Genomic DNA, 21,973 nt, shown 5'->3' on the forward strand with positions numbered 1-21,973 from the left:
TTACACTGTTGTGTTTTTAGATTTAAATAATTGGCAAAATCATCAAATGGTCTATTCATTTGTTTGCATTCAGGTTTGTGTGTGTGTGTGTGTGTGTGTGTGTGTGTGTGTGTGTGTGTGTGTGTGTGTGTGTGTGGATGGAACTTTTCATTTTGATTTATTTTACTTTTACCAATACAAATCCATAGAGAGAGAAAGAGAGCAACGCGCTGTTGTGCATCTCTCCTCCCCCTTCCTCTCTCTCTCTCTCTCTCTCTCTCTCTCTCTCCTGAAGGACTGAAGATCATGAGCGCTCAACTCGACCGTGTTTCTCCTCCTGATCTCCGCGCGCACAGTCTCCGCAAGACCAAGAAATAAAACACACACAAACACACACACACACACTCTCTCTCTCTCTTTCTCATATTCACAGCAGCAACGCCGGGAATAAAGCTTCATCCACGCTTGGACTCACAGTCTCGCAGCTGTGCGCTTTTATTGAATCAGTCTCTGTGTGAAGGCTCAAGGTGTGTGTGATATGATGTTGATGTATGTTGGATTATTCAGCGTCTCTCTGATCGTCTTTGTCCAGCGGCCAGCCGGAGCTTCTGTCAGCAGAAACCCGCAAGGTAAGTTTCCCTCTCGATCCTCCACATGATCATGATCTCCTTCTGGCTGAGGAATTACTCCTGTTTGATGATTTCTGCTCAGTAACAACAACTTATGGGACACAGTTTCCCCAAACACAGCGCTGTATACTTAAACGGGTATTTTTAACATCTTTGAACTATACTGTGCAGGTGTGTTTATTATCATGCCTGTGGGGAATTTCATGATGGATTCATTTTCTTCTTGACAGCGAATATGATGCACCAGACTGTAAAAAATAGAGCATTTTTTTTCTGTACGTTTACTAGATGTTGAAGAACCCAGTCCTGTTCGCTCTCTTTCTTATGCTCGTTTTTGTACGTTTTTGCTCATTGCATAGGTATGCATGTTGTCAAATTTTGTTTTGCATGTTTTTTTTTTTTTTTTTTTTTTTTCTGCATTTTGACTGACTTAGCAATTAGGGCTGCTTACACAACTGGATAAAACTCTCTAAATGTGTTTTTGAGTAAAGCAACCTCGAGTCCAGAGGGCACGGCCCAAAATCCAAAAAAGATTATAATTATAAACAAATGATCACAGGGTTTTCTTAACTTATGGGGTTTGTTGGATTTTTCTGCAGATCCGTCTAAAGGACCTGTAGAACCGGGTCATGATTTAAATGATTTATTCACAGTATGACACATATTGTATGACACACAGATGAGCTGGAACCATTCCATGCATTTTATTAATATGTTTTCTGTGAATTGTATTAGTTATATATTAAATATTGTCTAACTATTGCATCAAAAGCAGCCTGTGATGGCATAGACTCTGAAACAAATTACTTCAGATGTTCATAAAACTCAAAGCCAGGCACTTTTATGGACTGATATGGATTTCATCATGTTTTTAAACTCAGTGATGCATTGTTTGTTTGTGAGCATGTTAATGAACTTATGTTGTCAGTTTCGTCAACATTTGGCTGTAAGAACAGACTAAACTCTTAAAAATAAATGTTATTTGTTGGTTTTGATGGTTAGATTAAGAACCTTTAACATCTATGGTATACCTTTCCACTGCTCTGAAAGATCTTTGGAATTAAAAAAAGGGTTCTTTAGATTATTAAAATGTTCCTCAAACTATACATTCTTAAAAATAAAGGTTCCCCAAAGAACCTTTCAGTGATCAGTTCTTAAAATAACCATTTTAATAATCTAAAGAACCTTTTGTCCAATGGAAAGATTCCATGGATGTTAAAGGTTCTAAATGGAACCATCGATAAGAACTGTTCACTGAAAGGAACCCCAAATGGTTCTTCTATGACATCACTGTGAAAACGTTCTTTTGGAACCTGTGTAGATCTATTGGTGACGAAGACGATTTTGAGCGTTTTTCAGTGTCTCTAGAACGCTCTCAGAATAAAGACATCTCGACATCAGATTGAGGAGATCTAGATCCCAGCTGAGCACTCATTCACCTCCATTCCCCATCACTCAGCGACATGCTCTCCGCGCAAACAAACGTCAACAAATGGCGACTCCTGGGGCTCCATCCATGCCGACCACATGTTGCGCAGTTCCATATGGAAAACAGTCTCACGGAGGCCATTTAAAGGCATTTAGCACCATAAAGTCAAGTATTTGACGTTCACCTGAGACCTGATCATGATCTAGAGCCTGAAAGCGCGCAGTAAACCTCTGGGTGTTCACCATGCTTCTGCATGAGGACTGCAGGAATTGCGTTTTGTTTCGTTTGGAGGTCCCGGCTAATGGACTGTTACGCAAGCATGGCGCGATGATGTCAGCGAATGTCAGTGCATATGTTCATGTCTGGTATGTGTGTATTGCTGATGCTCAGAAGGTTTTCCTGATGGGCCGAGCGGACGACAGAGAGAAAGAGAGCGGGAGGGAGGGAGGGAGCTGGGGGTTGTTGTTCATCTTGGGTGGTCTGCTTCCCATTGTGGGAAAACTCAATATTTACATTTTGTAATTAGAACTGCTTTCACTCTTTCATTTTCCACAACAAGGATTTACGCACATCTTCCAGGGGAAGGTGGCAGCGTCGGGCCTAATGTCCTGCACCTGTTCATCACCGCTAGACGCTCAGGTCAGCGCTGCGTGTGTGTGTGTGTGTGTGTGTAGAGATGATGTTGTAGAGAGAGAATTTGTGTCGTTCATAGAAGTGGTTCTGCTTTTTGAGTTTTGTGCTCCAGATGTCGTGGCAGAACTGTTGAGTTTGTGATAATGCACTGAAACGACATAATGGAGAGGGAAATTGCACAGTAGTTTATATCGATTCTTTTTAAACATTTTATTTCTTTCTTAGTTTGCTTTCTGTCATTTTTTTCTGTAACCCTGTTGTACACATTCACTTTTGCTTTGCTATATCTATCTATCTATCTATCTATCTATCTATCTATCTATCTATCTATCTATCTATCTATCTATCTATCTATCTATCTATCATCTGTCTGTCTGTCTCTTTTTTATTTATTGGTTATTTTCCTTTGGTCTTTCTTCACTTCTTTAATTTGTTCATTTACTGCTGTGCTTTCATTCTTCCTTCTTTTCATTAATCTGTTTGCTCTATGTTTTTTTTCCTCTTTATGTTGCTCTGACACTCTTTCATTCACTGGTTGGTTCATTCATTCATTCATTCATTCATTATTTCGGTAACACCAAGTGCTTATTTGTCACAGAATGTATTACCGTTAACTTTAGTCAATCATGTTAGCTCAGGTCCATTTAATAATATTTTTCAGATGCAACTTTTGAAATGATAATGCATTAGTAAATGTTTAAGTTAACAAACTAAGATTAAATTAATTTATTGTTAGTTCCTATTCTTAACAAATTTGTAAAATGTAAAACGATTATTACTTTTCTTCTTTTGTCATTCAATGGTTCTTTTTCATTCAGTCTGGATGTGAATGTTTTGATCATCAAACGCATCAGTGGCATATAAAACAGTGAGTGATTAAAGTGTGCCGTTTGTCAGGTCAGTATTTATTAAACGCAGATGTTCGCCAGATCCTTCACCGGTGTCAGCGTAACTGCAGGTTACCAGCACCGTAAGATGATCATAATTCATTGTAAATGGAATAAGGATGCTTTTAAAACCCCATGTGTAGTAAATGACTCGAAGAGAAAGGAATACGAAAAAAAAAACACTGGTTTTCTTGAGGTGCAGAAGGACTTTTTGCCGTCCACCACTTCTGAGTGTTTCTGGCCCGGATCTGCTGGCTAACAGTGCCAAGGCAACCGGCGGTGAGTTTGTGACATGCCACAGCGGTGTGTGTGTTGATGTAACCTCTAGTCCGTCTCCCCGTTCACCCCGAGGCAAAACCCCTGCCAAGCAGACCCTGCTGGACAACTCCAGTGTGGGAAATACACATTTCCCTTGAATAGCAGGAGCCCGAGAAGGAGGCCTGCCGGGGAGGGGTGGCGTGACAGCGGTTTGGGGGTTTGTTTGCTTTGTGTTGCCTTTCACTCAATGAAGTTGGAGTATTCTTTTGTAAGTCTGGAGCAATGGCCTTGTCAGAGGCGGGGACGGATGATCTCTCAGCGCGTCGGTTTAGAGAATATCTGAAACAACCCTGTAGGAGAGAACTAGTGAATGAGATCTCTTTATTATCGCTGGTTTTGCTTCTAGACTGCCAGATTAAATGGAGAAAATGTAGGTTTATGCTTCTCGGATGTTTCTCTTGAGGAAAAAAAGTTTTCTTTTTTTAAAAAGATTTCCAAAGAACATCCTAATGCCTCAAACTGTGCTCAGACACCAACATTTTATAATCAAAAGTGATTTTAATGTTTAATTTTAAACTTCGAATTGTCACAAAAACAAATAATATGAGGATGCATTTGAACAGAACCCAACACTTGATCCAGTAATACTAACACTTTATCTTCTATTCTATATCTATTATCTTTAAAAATACACGTACTGCGTTAGATTAAACTGGGACGGGTCGTAGCACTTGCATATTGTTGTCCTATTGTTAGTTTAACTGCTTCTATTGTTCTCATTTGTAAGTCGCTTTGGATAAAAGCGTCTGCTAAATGGATAAATGAGGTTGAATGAAGAAAATTGCCAAAGTTTTATGCTTCTCAGATGTTTCTCTTGAGTTAGAAGTGTTTGTCTCCCTAATGGTTTCAGAGGACATTTTAATGTTTCAAACTGTGCTTAGACATCAATCTATAATCAAAACAATTTCAATGTGAAACTTCAAAAGTTTATCATCAAATTCTTCCAAAAACAAATGATCTGAACATGCATTTGTACAACACACACACTGAGATCTCAGTAATGCCTCAGTTGTTTTTCCTAGACTGCCATGAGACTGAATGGAGGAAAGTTTCATGCTTCTCAGATGTCTCTCGTGAGGTAAAAGAGCGCGTATTTGTCTCGTTTAGGGTTTCAGAGGACATTTTAATGTCTCATGTGCTTATTTGCCAAGACACCAAAATCTAGAATAAAAAATCATTTCAATGTGAAATGTCTCAGTGTTTTCTCCCAGACTGCATGCGATTGAATGGAGGATGATTGACGTCTCTCCTGCTTCTCAGATTTTTCTCTTGAGGAAAAAGGACCCCGGTATTCTCACACACCTCTCTTCTAGAGTTTCACAGGAGATTTTAACGTCTCAAATTAGGCTCGAATTTGCTGAGACATAAAAATCTGTAATCAAATGTAATTTCACTGTCATCTTCAAACATTTATCCTCAAATCCTTGCAGAAACAACATATCTGAGCCATCAATTGGAAAGAAAAAACACAGAGATCTTTAATACCTCAGCCTTTTTCTCCTAAACAGTAATATTACATTCACAACGTTTGGAAACTTTTTCTGCTTTTCAAATTTTCCACTTGAGGAAAAAGACTCAACAATCAGAAGTCAGAGATCTCAGGATTTCTCATTAAATCCTATCAACATTCGCATTTATATATCTATATGTGACCCTGGACCACAAAGCCAGTCAAATGGGTCAATTTTTTTAAATTGAGATGTATACATCATTTGAAAGCTCGAAACATTGAGAAAATCTCCTTTAAAGTTGTCCATTTATGTTCATGATTGTGTTGCATTCACTCACGAAAAGAAATGTTTTACGGTAGGATATTTACAAAATATCTTCATGGAACACAATCTTTACTTAATATCCTAATGATATAAGAAAAATCAATCATTTTGACCCATGCAATGTATTGTTGGCTATTGCCACAAATATACCCGTCCGACTTGTGACTGGTTTTGTGATCCAGGATCACATATGTCAACTATATTTTTATGACACCAATTTTTACTTCTTTCTTTCAGGAGAAGCATCTCAGGCAAAGTTCATATAAACAACTATTCCATCCAGAGCAATGACAGAAAAACTGACATTTGCAATATTGTGTCTCTCTGTTTTGGCGAAATGAGACTTTGGTGGTTGTTATGAGCTATTTCATGTATAGTTGTTTTATTGTGGCTTTGGTGAAGTTTTATTGTGGATGTAGATGTTTTTGGGCTTTTCTGTTTAATGCATCTAGCCAGTCTTTTCCCGCCTTGTTGTTTAAAGGTTCTAAAAGTCTCTGTTCTTATCTGTCTTTTTCACAAATGCCTCGCTTTCTCTCCATTTAACCCATAATCCAGAAAGTCTCCCAGTTTTTCCTCTCAATATTCCATTTTTGTCCCAAAGTGAAGTGTGCATTTTTGAGGCAGCATTTATAGTTGGCCACATGGCGAAGTATGTTTACTGTTCATGTGTCTAAGTGTACAAAACCCAAAAAGCACAGACTTTCTGCTACCGTGATCATTTTGTGAGGTTTTTACCAATTGAAGACACGCAACAGAATAAGCCCAATTGACAGTGTAAAGCGATAAGCCTTACACTGTAATGCAATGGTTTGCAATCTTTTTATTGCCGAGGCTTTTTAGGATGGGTAGAATCTGCGATTTTGGACCCAGTTTGTTTGCTCACTTCAATGGCTGCGATGCGCTGTGTTTTCCACCAACTGGCGAAATACTATCGGGTAAATTGGCAGTGGGCTGGATCACACAGATCAAAACAAAAACAGACATTCCGACACGGAACTCACATTCTAAAGTAGAATAACTGTTTAACTTAACACTTAACACCTTTAAGTAATACACAAATGTCTTACACAATCTTGCTTCACAAGTAAATGTATCTTGTTTTAAAGTATGTTACGATATTTTTATGGAAAAAAAATTTTTATTAATAAAATGATTTACCTCAGTGTTAAGACACTATATCACGAAGAGTCAAGTGTATTTCTTCAAATGAAAGGCAGTTGGAGTGGAACAGCTTTTCTCTCTGATATAATGATTGGTGACTGTTAGCAGTCAGGACGGGTGGTTTTTTCCTCGTCGAAGGCATCGTTAGCAGACAGAAGGAAAGCAAACATGCCTCCGCTAATTAGCGGGTTGGGCTGGAGGTATATACATAGCCTGTGTGCGCTTTACGCTCTAACGTACAATTACTAAGCCAGAAGTGACACTGCTGGGTTTAGATCATTAAGAGTTTACACTGATGGTGCGGTCAGCTTCAGAGGAAGTGTGCAGACCACATCTGTAGGTGTTAGCGAGAGCGCGTGAATGCCTTCCTAGTTAAATGTGTCAATGTCACATGAGGAGCGAGGAAATGCATCTTAATTGAAGGCTTTTATGGTGAAAACAGAGTTGGATTAATGCATTAAACGGCCGCGTTTTGTGTTTTTAACACCGTGCGTTCTGTGTCACCGAGTTCAGTTTAGGATTAGTAAAAAATGAACATATACCCAGCTAACAAAAATATGCTCTAAGTATGTTTTGCTAAGTTATTTCGGAACGTTCACTGACCGTTTAAAACTTCCAGTTTTTTGAACATTCTAAAAATGTTTTTTAATGGAACGTTCCATTTTTATCATTTTGCAAACATTATTATTATTATACGTGTTTCAGAATGTTAATGAGAACATTCAAAAGTAACAAGAATAACATTTAAAAAACAAACATTAGATGAACGTTCCATGAATGGTGTATTTTTATGCTAATGTTTTGAGAACGTTATTAAATACTAGATCAAACAAAAAAAACATACTGTTAATGTTACTGGAGGAACGTTTGTTCTTAACTTTGAGAGATCCTTGCCAGGACGTTCCAAAGAAACGTATGATATTCTGAATGTTTTCAACAAAACTCGTCAGTGTTGCACCTCGTGCTTTGCTGAAACTTCACATGCACGTGTAAAATCCTGAGTGTCTCAGACAGGCGTCTATTTTAAGCGTCTCAGTGGCAGGAGAGCAGTTAACACAAGGCTAAGATGAAGGCCCCATAAAAATACGGAAAAAGAAATATGTATTTATGCTAAATATTGTACACTTGAAATGAGGTAAATTAAAGATTCCCCTTAGTGTTTTGATGTCTTATAATGTGATGTTTCACTAGTATATGATGCTTTTTTGCATCTCTGCCATAGGGACTAAATGCTATAATGAAATATTTTCATGACCAGTTATAAGTAGTACCACTAAACTTGCCGACGACAGGTGTGGAAAAAGTTCATTCTGGACCCTTCCTGTAAGAGTATGACGAGAGAGAGGCTTCACGTCTGTTAAATACGGTGACCGGGAGGGGATATGTTCGGTTCACTTAGTTTTGTCGTGTCCACAACATATAAACTCGTGGGAATGTGATATTAAGTCGTGGGAACGTCATAACGAGATTGTATGTTGAGCGAACGACATCCGTTTCTCGTGGCTGCCAGTTTTATAACATGTGGGAACCGAATTTTCACATGCGATAGGGGCTCCTCCTTTTACCCCAGGCATAATTTACTTAGTTATTTGTTCATTTAAGTTTCTCATAATTTTTTTTTGTTTATTGCCTTAAACGGGACTTTATTCGTGACCCGAGTATTTCATTCAAGCAAGCAAATTTCCGACAAAAAAGCCAATTACACTTAAGAATGCGCTTCAGGTGTCTTTCACTTACGTACCCATGTCTTAATACAGAGACCGCACTAAGTGAACCAAACATGTCCTCTCCCGGTCACCGTAGTTAAAACAGATGGCAGGGAGGGAGATATTCAAGAAACCTGATGTTGAGATGAACTGCGCCAATGAAGAGCTTCTAAACCGAAGTGAGAGAACTAACTGTAGGGTGTAGAGCTTCATCTATTGAGCTGTTATATCTATTGAGGAAATCAGGCAACATGGAGCCTTTGATAAGACTCACTTCAAGTGTGAATCTCAGAAACCATCTGTCTGTCATTTTATCTATCTATGCGTCTATCTATCTGTCTATCTATCCGTCTGTCATCTATCTATCTATCTATCTATCTATCTATCTATCTATCTATCTATCTATCTATCTATCTATCTATCTATCTATCTATCTATCTGCCATCCATCCATCCATTCATCCATCTATCAAATGTGCACAGTCTTAAAATAGGTTTAAGTGAATTTTGAGTACATATTGTGGAAAATAAGTAAGTAATAAGTCATTTGTCATCATTAAATTTGCATTTATTATATAATTTAAATGCACTGTTAATATACAAGACTGTGTGTATTAGAACTGCTGCTATAGACAGAAGGACCACTTCAGTTTTTGGGCTGTGTTGATCAATCTCTTTTTTGGGCTGTGGTTATCAATCTCTTAAAAATATTAAATATACTCTAAAATAAATAGCCAAGAATTGGAAGCTAGTTTCCACAGTATGCATAATAAATGCAGATACACAGTGCAAAGAAAGAGAGTGTTTTGGTTGTCAAATTTTTTAAGCCGTGAACAGAATTAAGAAGGAAACAGCCTTTCCTCGCTCACCTTGTCTGAACATCCCTTCATTTAGCGGTGTACATAAACTCTCATCCAGAACTAGTCACAACCCTGAACGGATTTAAGTGAAAGTGGATACGAAATCCAGCCTCGTTCCCTTTAATGAGGCTTTTCTCTCCTGTCACGGATGGCCGTGTCCTCAGACGGGATCTGAATGGGCTGTCCGTCAGCGACCCTGCAGGTACCGGCGCTGTTTGCACAGGGGTGTTCGTGATAATCCCACTCCTGTTAACAAAACACAAGCAGAGCTGCTGGAGCAAAGCGCAGGCTTATTCACAGTGATGTCAGGCACAGAGTGGGATTATACCACTAGAATGGCAGAAATGAGGAGAATCTATATTTAACAAGAGTTTTATATATATATATATACAGTCAAACCAAAAAATATTCAGACCCCAGATATCATTTTCGATATTGTTTTACTAGTAGGTGCAGGACACTATAGTTCATTTATGTAAGTGAGGATAGCAAAATAAAATAAACTGTGACTTATTATACCCAAACATTCTTCATGACTACCAGTAAAATGTATACAAATTTGGGATCAAAAATGATTCAGACACTTTGACCTGACATGTTTTGCTTAAGTTTTTGTTTTTCTTTAATTGCTAATGCGACCTTTTTACATCACAGAATGAACAAAATGAAGCATTGCTTGGTAATGGGTTGACCTAAATTGATACAATCTAATTGTGCACTTAAATTTAACAGCTGACAGCTATTCAACATAATTAATTTGTGAGACAGTCTAACTTCTGATTTGATAACTCTGAGTTCTTTTCATATTTTATTACCATTTTCTAAATGATGGTAATAATAAACTGTATAAACTGTGAATATGAATATATATTAGAGCCTTTTTGTGATCCCCCGAAAAACATCAACATTTCTAGAAGCAGCTGCACAATGGCTGCTTGTATTCATTTTAATTCTGTTGTAGGTCTGCAACACATTGTTCCCGCTCAAGGGAATTAGTTCTTTTCATGAGACTTCCTTCCATTTGTTGTGGCGCATTTATCGATATCAGGACTCGGGCGCCGAGGGCTGAGCAGCCGCAATGTCAGTATAAAAACCCCTCTGACTCACATTTTCCTTCTTGACATCAAATTAATGCCATCTCGATTCCCAAGAACACGCAAACCGTGCACACGTAATCCTGCATTTACCTCGATATGATTGTGAGTACTCTTTTGCATTACTTATAACTAATAGTGGCTGGTTGTTTAACACTGCATCGTTACTGAATGAATGAACACTGTCTGTTGAGTTGTCAATCATCCATACTCTAAAAATTTGGGTTGTTTCAACCCATGTTTGGGTCAAATATGGACAAACACATCCATTGGGTTTAAAATGTATTAAAAAATTTACCAACGCTTGGGTTTGTCCATATTTGACCCAAACATGGGTTGAAACAACCCAGCATTATTTAGGATGTAGATGGTAAGAAATAACAATCTTTCTTATTCTTTTGTAAATCAAAACCACTGATGAGTGTCATATAATATCTCTTGGTCAAACATTTGGGCACAGATGACTGAATGCATGTTTATCATGATCTAAAGACTTTTTTAAATGCTTAAATAGGTTTACCATTTTTAGGGCCCTAAGCAAAGCCAGGACTATTGAAAATAATTAAGTGAGACATCTAAAAACTGGATTTACAGGTTTTTTTTACAGTCTACAGTTTAGCTCTTGCTCCTTTCAGCTTTAAGATATAGGCCAGGTAAACTTTCAGAAGTCATAATTTTAGCTATAATAAATTAACACTGGTTTTTGCTTGAGCAAAAGTCTTCTTAAAGTCAAACATTTAGATATTTAACATTTATACTGTCTTTTTGCAAAACATTTTGTTACAGCTGAAACTCGTACATCAAACGAGAGTACTGCATAGCAAAAGAAAATCTAAATTCTTCTGTCATTATATATCTTGACACTGCAATATTATATATTATCTTAGTTTGTGTTTCCATGAACAGTATTGAAGCTTTTGTGAAGGTGGTACATCTAAAGTCAAAATATTCACCTACAATGGCCCCAAAGCTCAATATTTCTTCATCTTCCTTTCTTTTTCACCTCATTTGTACTGTAAGCGTCAGTGAACGCAAACAAGCATCCGGATTCTCCCTGCTGACCTCGGCCTCTCCAAAAGCACACTTATTTATTGTGTCGTAATATAAACAGCATGCCTCAGATTACGTCTGCAATGTTACTCTTCTGGGATTCAAACGTTTTTTGAGTGTACCGTCTTTTTGTTTTTTTTTGACCAGATGGAGCTGAAACATGAGACTTTTGGATTTTAGGAAACAGATTCAGGCGCAAAGCATTTTGGGAAGGCATATTGATGCCCAGGTGATGGTCAGTGTTTAAAGGTAACCTAGGTTATAGAAGCTCATGGCTAGTTTAGCTCATTCGATTCGGTACTATGTGAACGATGTGACGACTATCCGATGGTAATACAATGCTGGTAGTACAATGATTTAAATAAGGTGTTTAAAATACAATGGCAATGGTAGTACAATGATTTAAATAAGGTGTTTAAATCATAATCGAAGGTATTCTAAACAGTACTTTGTATTACAATGCTTCAAAAACCATCATACTGCATTGGTCAAAAAATATAGGAACCTTGTTAGTGGATCTCTAGATTTAATTAGATTTCATGAAATGATTTGCAAGGAACTTAATGTCCAGGGAAATAGATAGAAGCTTAATTTTGGTTGTTTACATTATATTGTTGTTCAAGTCAATATGAGTTATACAAGCATTTAAATTTAAGACAGCGTTTATGTCAATTTAATGATGTAATTATGTTTCTACGTCGAAATTTACAGTGACTGTATAAACAACTTCATAATATATTTATTTAGAAATGCCATAAATTTGACATACATCAAAATGCTCCTACCTAGAGTTAATTTTCTAGCTAACTATCGAGTTTCTGGTCATTGAATGTCTGAGGTAACATATCGTCACGTGACATTAGCCTGTTGTGTAGCCTGTTTTACTAACGTCTTTTCGCGGTCGAAACGCTACTCATTGAGTGATTATTACATGAGACCTGAAACATTACGGTAAGTTGTACTGTATCTTTCAACATACCTTTTGATGCTCATTCTTGTTTATTTCGTGATCTAACAAGTAGAGTAGACTTGCTAGTAGCCTAGTTAAGTGGAAGAGACGATATGTTTAACGTTACGTCACGTGCGCTTGAACTGAGGCGCTACTACAGCGATCTGTCACGCCACATTAAAAAGCGCCAAAACGGTATTTATTGTTTGAATTTCATAATAAAAAGTGACATAATTTGAAAGCTAGCTGGGACTTTGTTTCATATAGCCTAATAACTAACAAAGAACAAAACGTATTGCGACTTAATGGATGGGAGGGAGCTGCAATAGCCTACAATGTTTAGTGAAGTTTTGTTTAGGCATCTATCAGTTCATCAAAATGAAAATCGATTCTAATTAATTCATCCATATTGTCAATGTCAACACAGCTCTGTACAAAACATGGATATTTTTGCATATTCATCATTATTTACTGGTTTATCAGAATATAATTTATATATTTAGTTGTTGTTTTTATTATTTATTGGGTTATGAAGAAAGGACAGAAAGTGATGCATGAGGATTTGACATGAGCCAGATTTAAACTGCCATCAACTTTATAATCTGCACTTCTTGCAGGCCTAATTTGTACAAGATCAACATAATTAATAATTATTTAAAACCACTACATATCGACCAAATTATGCACAATGTCTTATTAATTCATCAGTGTTGTTAGGGTAATTCAGATGGCGAACACAAAACAGCATAATGCAGACAATGTTGTTGTAGGACAGCGAGATGGATGTGTGTTTGTGTGTGTATCTGAGCGAGTGTGTGTTTGTGTGAGTCTGTTTACAGACTGCATGTGTTTACATTCCGGGGAGCCGGTCCAAGCTTCAGAGACTGCAGTAAATGAATGAAAGGAAATGCTTTATTCTGCTTGGTAATGGAAAAACACTCCACGAATTCAGCTGTGGTGAAAATGAAGCTGCTGGCTGCCAGCTCGCACCAAGACGGCACGATGTTCCCCGACGCCATAAGAGGAGACCCTGGGAAAGACCAGGAAACTCTTACTAATACAGTTAAACGTCACCTGTGTACCAATTCCTAGAGTTCCGACTCCATAGGCGGCGTTTTAGGGCATCATAGGCGTTTAAAGGCTTTAAAGGGGAAATGAAGCAGTCAATCAAGTTTACATGATTTACAAGATGGATTTCCACTGTAATCAACAATTATATAAGAAACATGACAAATGTAAACATATAAAAGAAAAAAGAAAAAACGTTATATGTTTCGTGGCCAGGGCGACACCATTGTGCAGTATTCTAACATGTGACGTCACAGGGTTGGTTGGCTTTAATAAACCCGGCTGAATGTAGGAATATCCCGACATCAAACTGTTTACACCACGGTGTTTTGACCGCGAACAACTAACGACGTCTAACGTTATATGTTATATACAGCAGATGGACTCTGACACGGTGGGCATCGCGCAGTACAACAGCCACACTGACACCAGGTAGCGTTGCCAACCCGCTCTTTGCCCCAAACCACCACCGGCTGTTCGACATAACGACGTACCACTGCTCGGTTCCTACGCCGTATCGGCTCAAATGCATATATATTAATACATGCTAACTTAGATGGTGTATGGTGTTGACAAGAGACAGGAATATGATGGCAGACATCGCAAACAATGTTTCCATGTGCAGTTTGTTAACATATAACGTTAGACGTAGTCTTTTTGTCTGGTACTAATAAACTTCACTAAGTTAGCTAAACACTAAGTTAGCGTTAGCTAGTTCATGCTTACAGCTGTTAGCTAATAATGACTGTACCTAACGTTAGTTGTTTGCGGTCAAAACACCGTGGTGTAAACAGTTTGATGTCGGGATATTCCTACATTCAGCCAGGTTTATTAAAGCCAACCAACCCTGTGACGTCACATGTTAGAACACTGCACAATGGTGGCGCCCTGGCCGCGAAAGATATAACGTTTTTTCTTTTTTCTTTTATATGTTTACATTTGTCATGTTTCTTATATAATTGTTGATTATAGTGGAAATCCATCTTGTAAATCATGTAAACTTGATTGACTGCTTCATTTCCCCTTTAAAGGTAGGCCATGTCATTATGTTGCCTCTGAAGATACTGTATTTCATCCCAATTGTTGGGAAGCATTGCAGGTTTCCTTCCTGGAAATGAGCTCATTAGAGTACTACAGTTTTAGCTTAGAAACATGTTTAAAATATGAACAAAAAAGTAGTTTAAATAATTTATTTTAAGTGAATATTTTGCCCTATATTTGTGTGTTCTACAGTATATATTGATATGCTTATTAGAGTACTGATTTTAGCTTAGCAAATGTTGGGTCAATTTGGGTGCTGCTTATATATATATGTACACTCACCTAAAGGATTATTAGGAACACCTGTTCAATTTCTCATTAATGCAATTATCTAATCAACCAATCACATGGCAGTTGCTTCAATGCATTTAGGGATGTGGTCCTGGTCAAGACAATCTCCTGAACTCCAAACTGAATGTCAGAATGGGAAATAAAGGTGATTTAAGCAATTTTGAGCGTGGCATGGTTGTTGGTGCCAGACGGGCAGGTCTGAGTATTTCACAATCTGCTCAGTTACAAAGAATGGTGTGAAAAGGGAAAAACATCCAGTAGTCCTGTGGGCGAAAATGCCTTGTTGATGCTAGAGGTCAGAGGAGAATGGGCCGACTGATTCAAGCTGATAGAAGAGCAACTTTGACTGAAATAACCACTCGTTACAACCGCGGTATGCAGCAAAGCATTTGTGAAGCCACAACACGCACAACCTTGAGGCGGATGGGCTACAACAGCAGAAGACCCCACCGGGTACCACTCATCTCCACTACAAATAGGAAAAAGAAGCTACAATTTGCACAAGCTCACCAAAATTGGACAGTTGAAGACTGAAAAAATGTTGCCTGGTCTGATGAGTCTCGATTTCTGTTGAGACATTCAGATGGTAGAGTCAGAATTTGGCGTAAACAGAATGAGAACATGGATCCATCATGCCTTGTTACCACTGTGCAGGCTGGTGGTGGTGGTGTAATGGTGTGGGGGATGTTTTCTTGGCACACTTTAGGCCCCTTAGTGCCAATTGGGCATCGTTTAAATGCCACGGCCTACCTGAGCATTGTTTCTGACCATGTCCATCCCTTTATGACCACCATGTACCCATCCTCTGATGGCTACTTCCAGCAGGATAATGCACCATGTCACAAAGCTCGAATCATTTCAAATTGGTTTCTTGAACATGACAATGAGTTCACTGTACTAAAATGGCCCCCACAGTCACCAGATCTCAACCCAATAGAGCATCTTTGGGATGTGGTGGAACGGGAGCTTCGTGCCCTCGATGTGCATCCCACAAATCTCCATCAACTGCAAGATGCTATCCTATCAATATGGGCCAACATTTCTAAAGAATGCTTCCAGCACCTTGTTGAATCAATGCCACATAGAATTAAGGCAGTTCTGAAGGTGAAAGGGGGTCAAACACAGTATTAGTATGGTGTTCCTAATAATCCTTTAGGTGAGTGTATATATATATATATATATATATATATATATATATACAGTATTTACATTCATTTAAATAAATTAATGATTCTAATGCAAATGTTAATGAGTTGAATACATTAGTCTGCATATCGGCAGAAACTGTGAAATTGTACGATGCTCACATCTCACCTGCCAAAATATTATGTAATGAGCCAAACATTCATTATGAATATATAACTTACATTTCATTTGCATTCTCTTTAACCATATGAGAATATCTGTAGTGCATGCAAGCATTTGTGTGTGTGAGCATACAATTTGTTACAGAAAACGTAAATAATTTTGTTCATCTAAGGAGTAACATGCAGTCTATTGAATTAAAAAATTATTGTCAAGGCAATCACGATTGTTTTGCATTGAGCAATTGAAGAACCGTGATCTTTCATAACTTTTTTTAAAGCCCACTACATGATATGGGTATTATTTGCCTCTTAAAATCTAATAAACCTATCTTAAAATCTAGGCAAACAAATGACCCTGTTAGGCAAATATATTAAACCCACCAGTTGCAATGACATGCACATTCACATATTGGATGATTTAGATGCTCATCTTTTTAAATGAGGCTCCTGGTTTTATTGTGCATGACCCAATAAATTCCAGAGTGCAGGCTATTTTTCTTATTGCATATCATGTTTCACTCTGAAATATGTCAGATGCGGAAGTAAAATAGTGTGCCTGAAACAACTGAGAACTGTTGACGCCTCGTCACTGTATTCGGTGACATTATCGCTCTATGATCCGCTCAGTTTGTCTGGATGTAGTACTTCACCTCTGATGGAAACATCCTCTGGCTCTTTCAGACATGGACTCTTTTCATGTCTGGGTTTTGGCTTCGCTCGTCGTTGTCTGTCGGATGTGCCTCGAGGGCCGTGAGATAGCGATCAGTGATTTTGTCAAAGATAACGTTCTTCTTACACTTGGAGATTGTCGAAAGAAAGTGAGACTTTTGTTGCCTGAGCACGCATTATACATCAAAGTTATGATGAAGTGCTAAATACTGACAGTTTATGTTATTACTATGATGATACGGCTTATGAATGAACTGAAGAGACCAACACTGGAATGGTGTGTTTGTTCTAGAACAGTGGCATGCAGCTTTACATTATTAAAAAATAAAGACATTTGCATTTAAATTGCTATTTCTTAGCAATATAAATAACTTTCAATCTATATACATTTTTACTTATTTGTGCATCTAAGACTTTAATGCATAACCTAAATGCATCTGCAATGCAGGATGCAAACTGTGCAAAATAGAAAATTTTACCCAATATTTGTGTGTGTATATTTTTATACTTGTTAGAATATAGTGATATTATCTTAGCAACGTTAATGTAATGGAATCAATTGTTGGGTCAGTTTGGATGCTGCTTTAGAAAGCCTGTATTTAAATATAGTAAATGAATGAATCTAATGTTAATTAAAAAAATTAATCACTGAGTAGGTTAATGAGATTTAGAACATTAATCTGTATTCATTAAGAAACGTGCATTTGTTCTAGAATAGGGTTTGCCACTTTATTAAAAAATTGCTATTTCTGATTTGGATTGATAACTTCCATTTTATATAACGTTTTAAAATAGATTTATGGATCTAAGGCTCCAATGCACAACCTAAATGCTTCTGCAATCGTATGCAATATGGTGATAAATATGAATCGAAATATGGCCTTATATGAAGCTCTCAGTCAGCTTGCACTCAAAAAGAGGAGAAAAACTACACTCGAATGGCTTTAAGAGTCTGAGAACAACTGTTCTAGAACAAAATATCATCTTGATTAACTCGCTGATTTCAGCTGGCCTTGAAGCCATTGAAGTTGCTTTTAAGAAAAATGTATATTATCTATAGATTGAAAAGATGACTTCTTTATGACCCTTTGAAATCGAAATTGGTGTTAAATTGGCCTGTTAGCGTTGAGGTCATCTATGTAGGGTACGCCTAAAAAATAGGCTTTTAGCAAATGTGCACTTTTAAAATTGATCACTGGCACTGGACTGACTATCAATAGCAAGTGATGTAGCAAAAAAAGCTTTTACCCTCAGCCTTAAGGCAGGGTTATAATAGTTAAAGATACACTATGTAGCTTTTTTATTTTTTATTGTTATTAACAAAATGTAAATAATTAGTCAATACATCATCAATCCTTGTCTTACCCTGATTCACTATGGTAAGCCTAGTATAAGTGTTTATATTGACTTCCATAGTATGGAAAAAAATAATATGGAAGTCGATGGGGTCTTTTTTATGAACTATAAAAAAGAATTGGAAAAAATCCAGGTCCAGGCACTCAGTGGGATGCAAAAGTTAAAAAGCCTTTATTGTTTTTGAGGGCTAAAACATTAAAACACCAACGCGTATCGGCCCACTGGCCTTCATCAGGATGTTGGTAACAAATAGACAGAATCAAGCCATACTTATAGCTGCATTGATTTCAGGTGTGCCACTCTGGCACTTGCAACACAATTTCTTGGCCACTAGAGGCAACAGGTCATGTCTAATGCCAGAGGTTAAACCATACAAATACAAGACCAAATGAGAGATCTCCAAGTGGAGAAATAGGAGTGACACCACTACAAACATCTAGTGTACGCCACACAATATGCACCAAAAGTCAATAAATATGAATAAGCTAGTTTCACCTCATAATTCTTAATTCATAGTCAACATGGTTCTAAAACAACTTGAATAGTGTACAAAAATGGCAGTTGGATTAAAAAACTAGTCATCATTTACGAATATCAATACACGGTCCATCAACTGTTTGGTTATGAACATTCATTAAAATATATTCTTTTGTGTTCAGAAGAAGAAAGAAATTCATACAGGTTTAGAACAACTTGAGGGTGAGAAAATGATGACAGAATTTTCATTTTTGGGTGAACTATCCCTTTAACAACAAGTTGAGCTCCGTTTGGATCGGTCTGAGTTATTCCAAACCGGGCCAATGGCACTGAGTGCAGTTTTATGAGCTGGTGAAAAGATGACAACCTTTAGCAGGTCCTCTGCCAACCCTGAACCTCCACCCCGACCGACACGTCTGGTAATCCGTCTGTTAACAGGCTGCCTTCATTCTGACTGAGAAAACCTTGATCACGAGCCGTACTGGAACTTTCCCTGTTTGTGATGAAAGGTGATGAAAGGTTATGAACTGCCATATCAGCATCACGTCATTTGGGTTTTGCCTGCACTGCAAAATTTTCTCTGTGTAATTTCAATCGTACCTGTTTCCCATTGGCTGGTTTTTCATACAACAGCAGTATATTAAATGCAAGCAGTCTATTTATTCTGTCTAGACTAGTCTTAGATGACTGAACAAAATGTGCAGGTTTCACATTTTGAATGAACTGCACTGAGCCTTCGTTGGGTGTTAGTGTTGCAAACTCAGACAAGCTTTACGGAACATCTAGATTTCTGTGATTTTCCAGTAAAATGTGCTCATAAAGTGGTAAGATTTTGATTGGATATTACTGGCTGGAATGAACTATGACATTTTTATCATTTTTATCCCCCATTTTTCTTTAGAGAAATAATGGTGACACTTTACAATAAAGTTCCTAATGAATCTTGTTTCCGCCACAGAATAATAAAAAACAAAAAAGGTAATTGCGACTTTTTATCTCACAAGACTCTTTATCTCAGAATTGCGTGTTATAAAGTCAGAATTGCCAGATATAAAAAAATTCAGTCTTAAATCTCAAAATTCATACTTTTTTATTGCAATTGCGAGTTTATATATCGCAATTCTGACTTTATCACAATTCTGACTTCATATCTCGTAATTACGATTTTTTTGTTGCCATTGCAAGTTTATATCTTGCAATTCTGACTTTTTCTTGCAATTGTGACAGTATATATTGCATCTGACTTTACTGTATATCTCGCAATTCTGACTTTATTTCTCGCAATTCTGAATTTTTTTCTTGCAATTCTGCCTTTTTTTCTCACACTTGCAAGTTTATCTCACAATTCTGACTTCATATCTCGCTATTTTGACTTCATATTTCGCAATTACGTTTTTTGTTGTTGTTGTTGCAATTGCAAGTTTAAATCTCAATTCTGACTTTTGTCTTGCAATTCTGACACTATATCTTGCATCTGACTTTATATCTCGCAATTCTGACTTTTTTCTTGCAATTCTGACTTTTGTCTTGCCATTCTGACACTATATCTCGCATCTGACTTTATATCTCGCAATTCTGACTTTATATCTCGCAATTCTGACTTTTTTCACAATTGCAAGCTTATATCGCAATTGCAAGTTTATATCTCACAATTCTGACTTTATAATTCGCAGTTACGAGTTTATATCTCCCAATTCTGAGAAAAAAAAGTCAGAATTTCAAGATAAAAAGTTGCAATTATCTTTTAAATTGTGTTATTCCGTGGAGGAAACAAGCTTAGGTTCCATTTGTTAACTTACTTAAACTAAGAATAATAATAAAAAATACTTATACAGCATTTATTAGTTAAACATGAACTAACATGAGCAGTTATTTTCATTCACTACATGAACTTCAAGAATCATTTAATTTAAGATGATGATATTTCAAACAGTTGCTGAAGTATGATCAAGTAATGTTTTTAAAGGGATAGTTCGCCCAAAAAACAAAAACAACTAAAAAAATTGTTCCAAACCTATACATTGTAAAAAAAATATTTTTCAAAGTTGTAAATAAAACAAAGATTGGAAAGAAAATACTATTTCAGATTTTCTACTGCAAAATTCCACATTTAATTCAATGTGTTACTTGCTGTTTCTTTGTAATTTTTGGTGAAATTTGCTAGCAATTTGTAAAATTGTTTCAAAACCTAAAACCTATACCAATTTGTTTTTTTTCTGAACATAAAAGTTGATATTTTAAAGAATATCGGGGTCCAAATAACATTGGACCCCATTGACTTTCCCTGTACTTACAAAGAAGAATGAAAGAATAGAAGAAGTCATACAGGTTTGGAAGGACATACATTTTTATTTTTGGCGGGTTAGTTCGCCCAAAAATGAAAATTCTGTCAGTAATTACTCACCCTCGTTCCAACCCCGTAAGACTTTTGTTCATCTTCAGAACACAAATTAAGATATTTTTAATTAAATCTGAGAGCTGTCTCACTCCTCCATAGGCTTCTCTGTAATTGAAACTTGCCGGACCAGAAAAGTTAGTAAAAACATCGTTAAAATAGTCCAAGTGACTACAGTGGCTCCACCTTAAGTTTATCAAGCGACAAGAATACTTTTTGTGCGCAAAACCCCCCCAAAAATAACGACTTTATTCAACTCTTCATTTTCTTCTGTGTGGATCTGAGTGAGTTGACGTAGTGTAACAGCGCAGCGCTTCTGGGTTGTACGTCAGAACGTAGGCTCACTATTGGCCAGCATCACACGCATCACACACATGACCAGCGTCGGCCAATAGTGAGCCTACGTTCTGAAGTACAACCCAGAAGCGCTGCGCTGTTACACTACGTCAACTCACGTTTTTGCAGACAAAAGTATTCTCGTTGCTTGATGAACTCAAGGTTGAGCCACTGTAGTCGCTTGGACTATTTTAAACATTGTCTTTACTAAGTTTCTGGTCCGGCAAGTTTCAATTACAGAGAAGCCTATGGAGGAGTGAGCCAGCTCTCAGATTTAATTAAAAATATCTTAATTTGTGTTCCGAAGATGAACGAAAGTCTTACGGTGTTGGAACAACATGAGGGTGAGTAATTACTGACAGAGTTTTCATTTTTGGGTGAACTAACCCTTTAAGCGAGGGGTCAACTGCACTGCAATTTCAGCAGTTCATAAACTCTGAGCTTTAAATGACCGCTGTTGTTGTTTGAAGACAGCCACCATCACTCAGCGCTTACAGTAACACACACGGCTTTTCCAGTGCGCCGAGGACGCCGGGCACAAATAGAAGCAGGCGATATTTCTTT

General features: G+C 37.3%; 1 protein-coding gene across 6 annotated transcripts in view; it reads left to right on the plus strand.

Moving 5' to 3' along the window:
• The first annotated feature begins 274 nt into the window (after positions 1–274).
• The window catches only part of scube3 (signal peptide, CUB domain, EGF-like 3), a 119,897-nt gene continuing 98,198 nt past the window's right edge, over positions 275–21,973 (plus strand). For 5 of the 6 annotated variants that reach the window (XM_079849354.1, XM_079849356.1, XM_079849358.1 and 2 more), the window contains exon 1: positions 406–608. In XM_079849354.1, coding sequence (XP_079705480.1) covers positions 518–608 — 91 coding nt within the window. In that variant the 5' untranslated portion in view covers positions 406–517. Of the gene's footprint in view, positions 609–21,973 lie in introns of all 6 variants that reach the window. The other variant, XM_079849359.1, reaches the window with a different exon arrangement.

Source organism: Squalius cephalus, assembly GCF_949319135.1.
Source record: "Squalius cephalus genome assembly, chromosome: 18".
NCBI classification, from domain to species: domain Eukaryota; kingdom Metazoa; phylum Chordata; class Actinopteri; order Cypriniformes; family Leuciscidae; genus Squalius; species Squalius cephalus.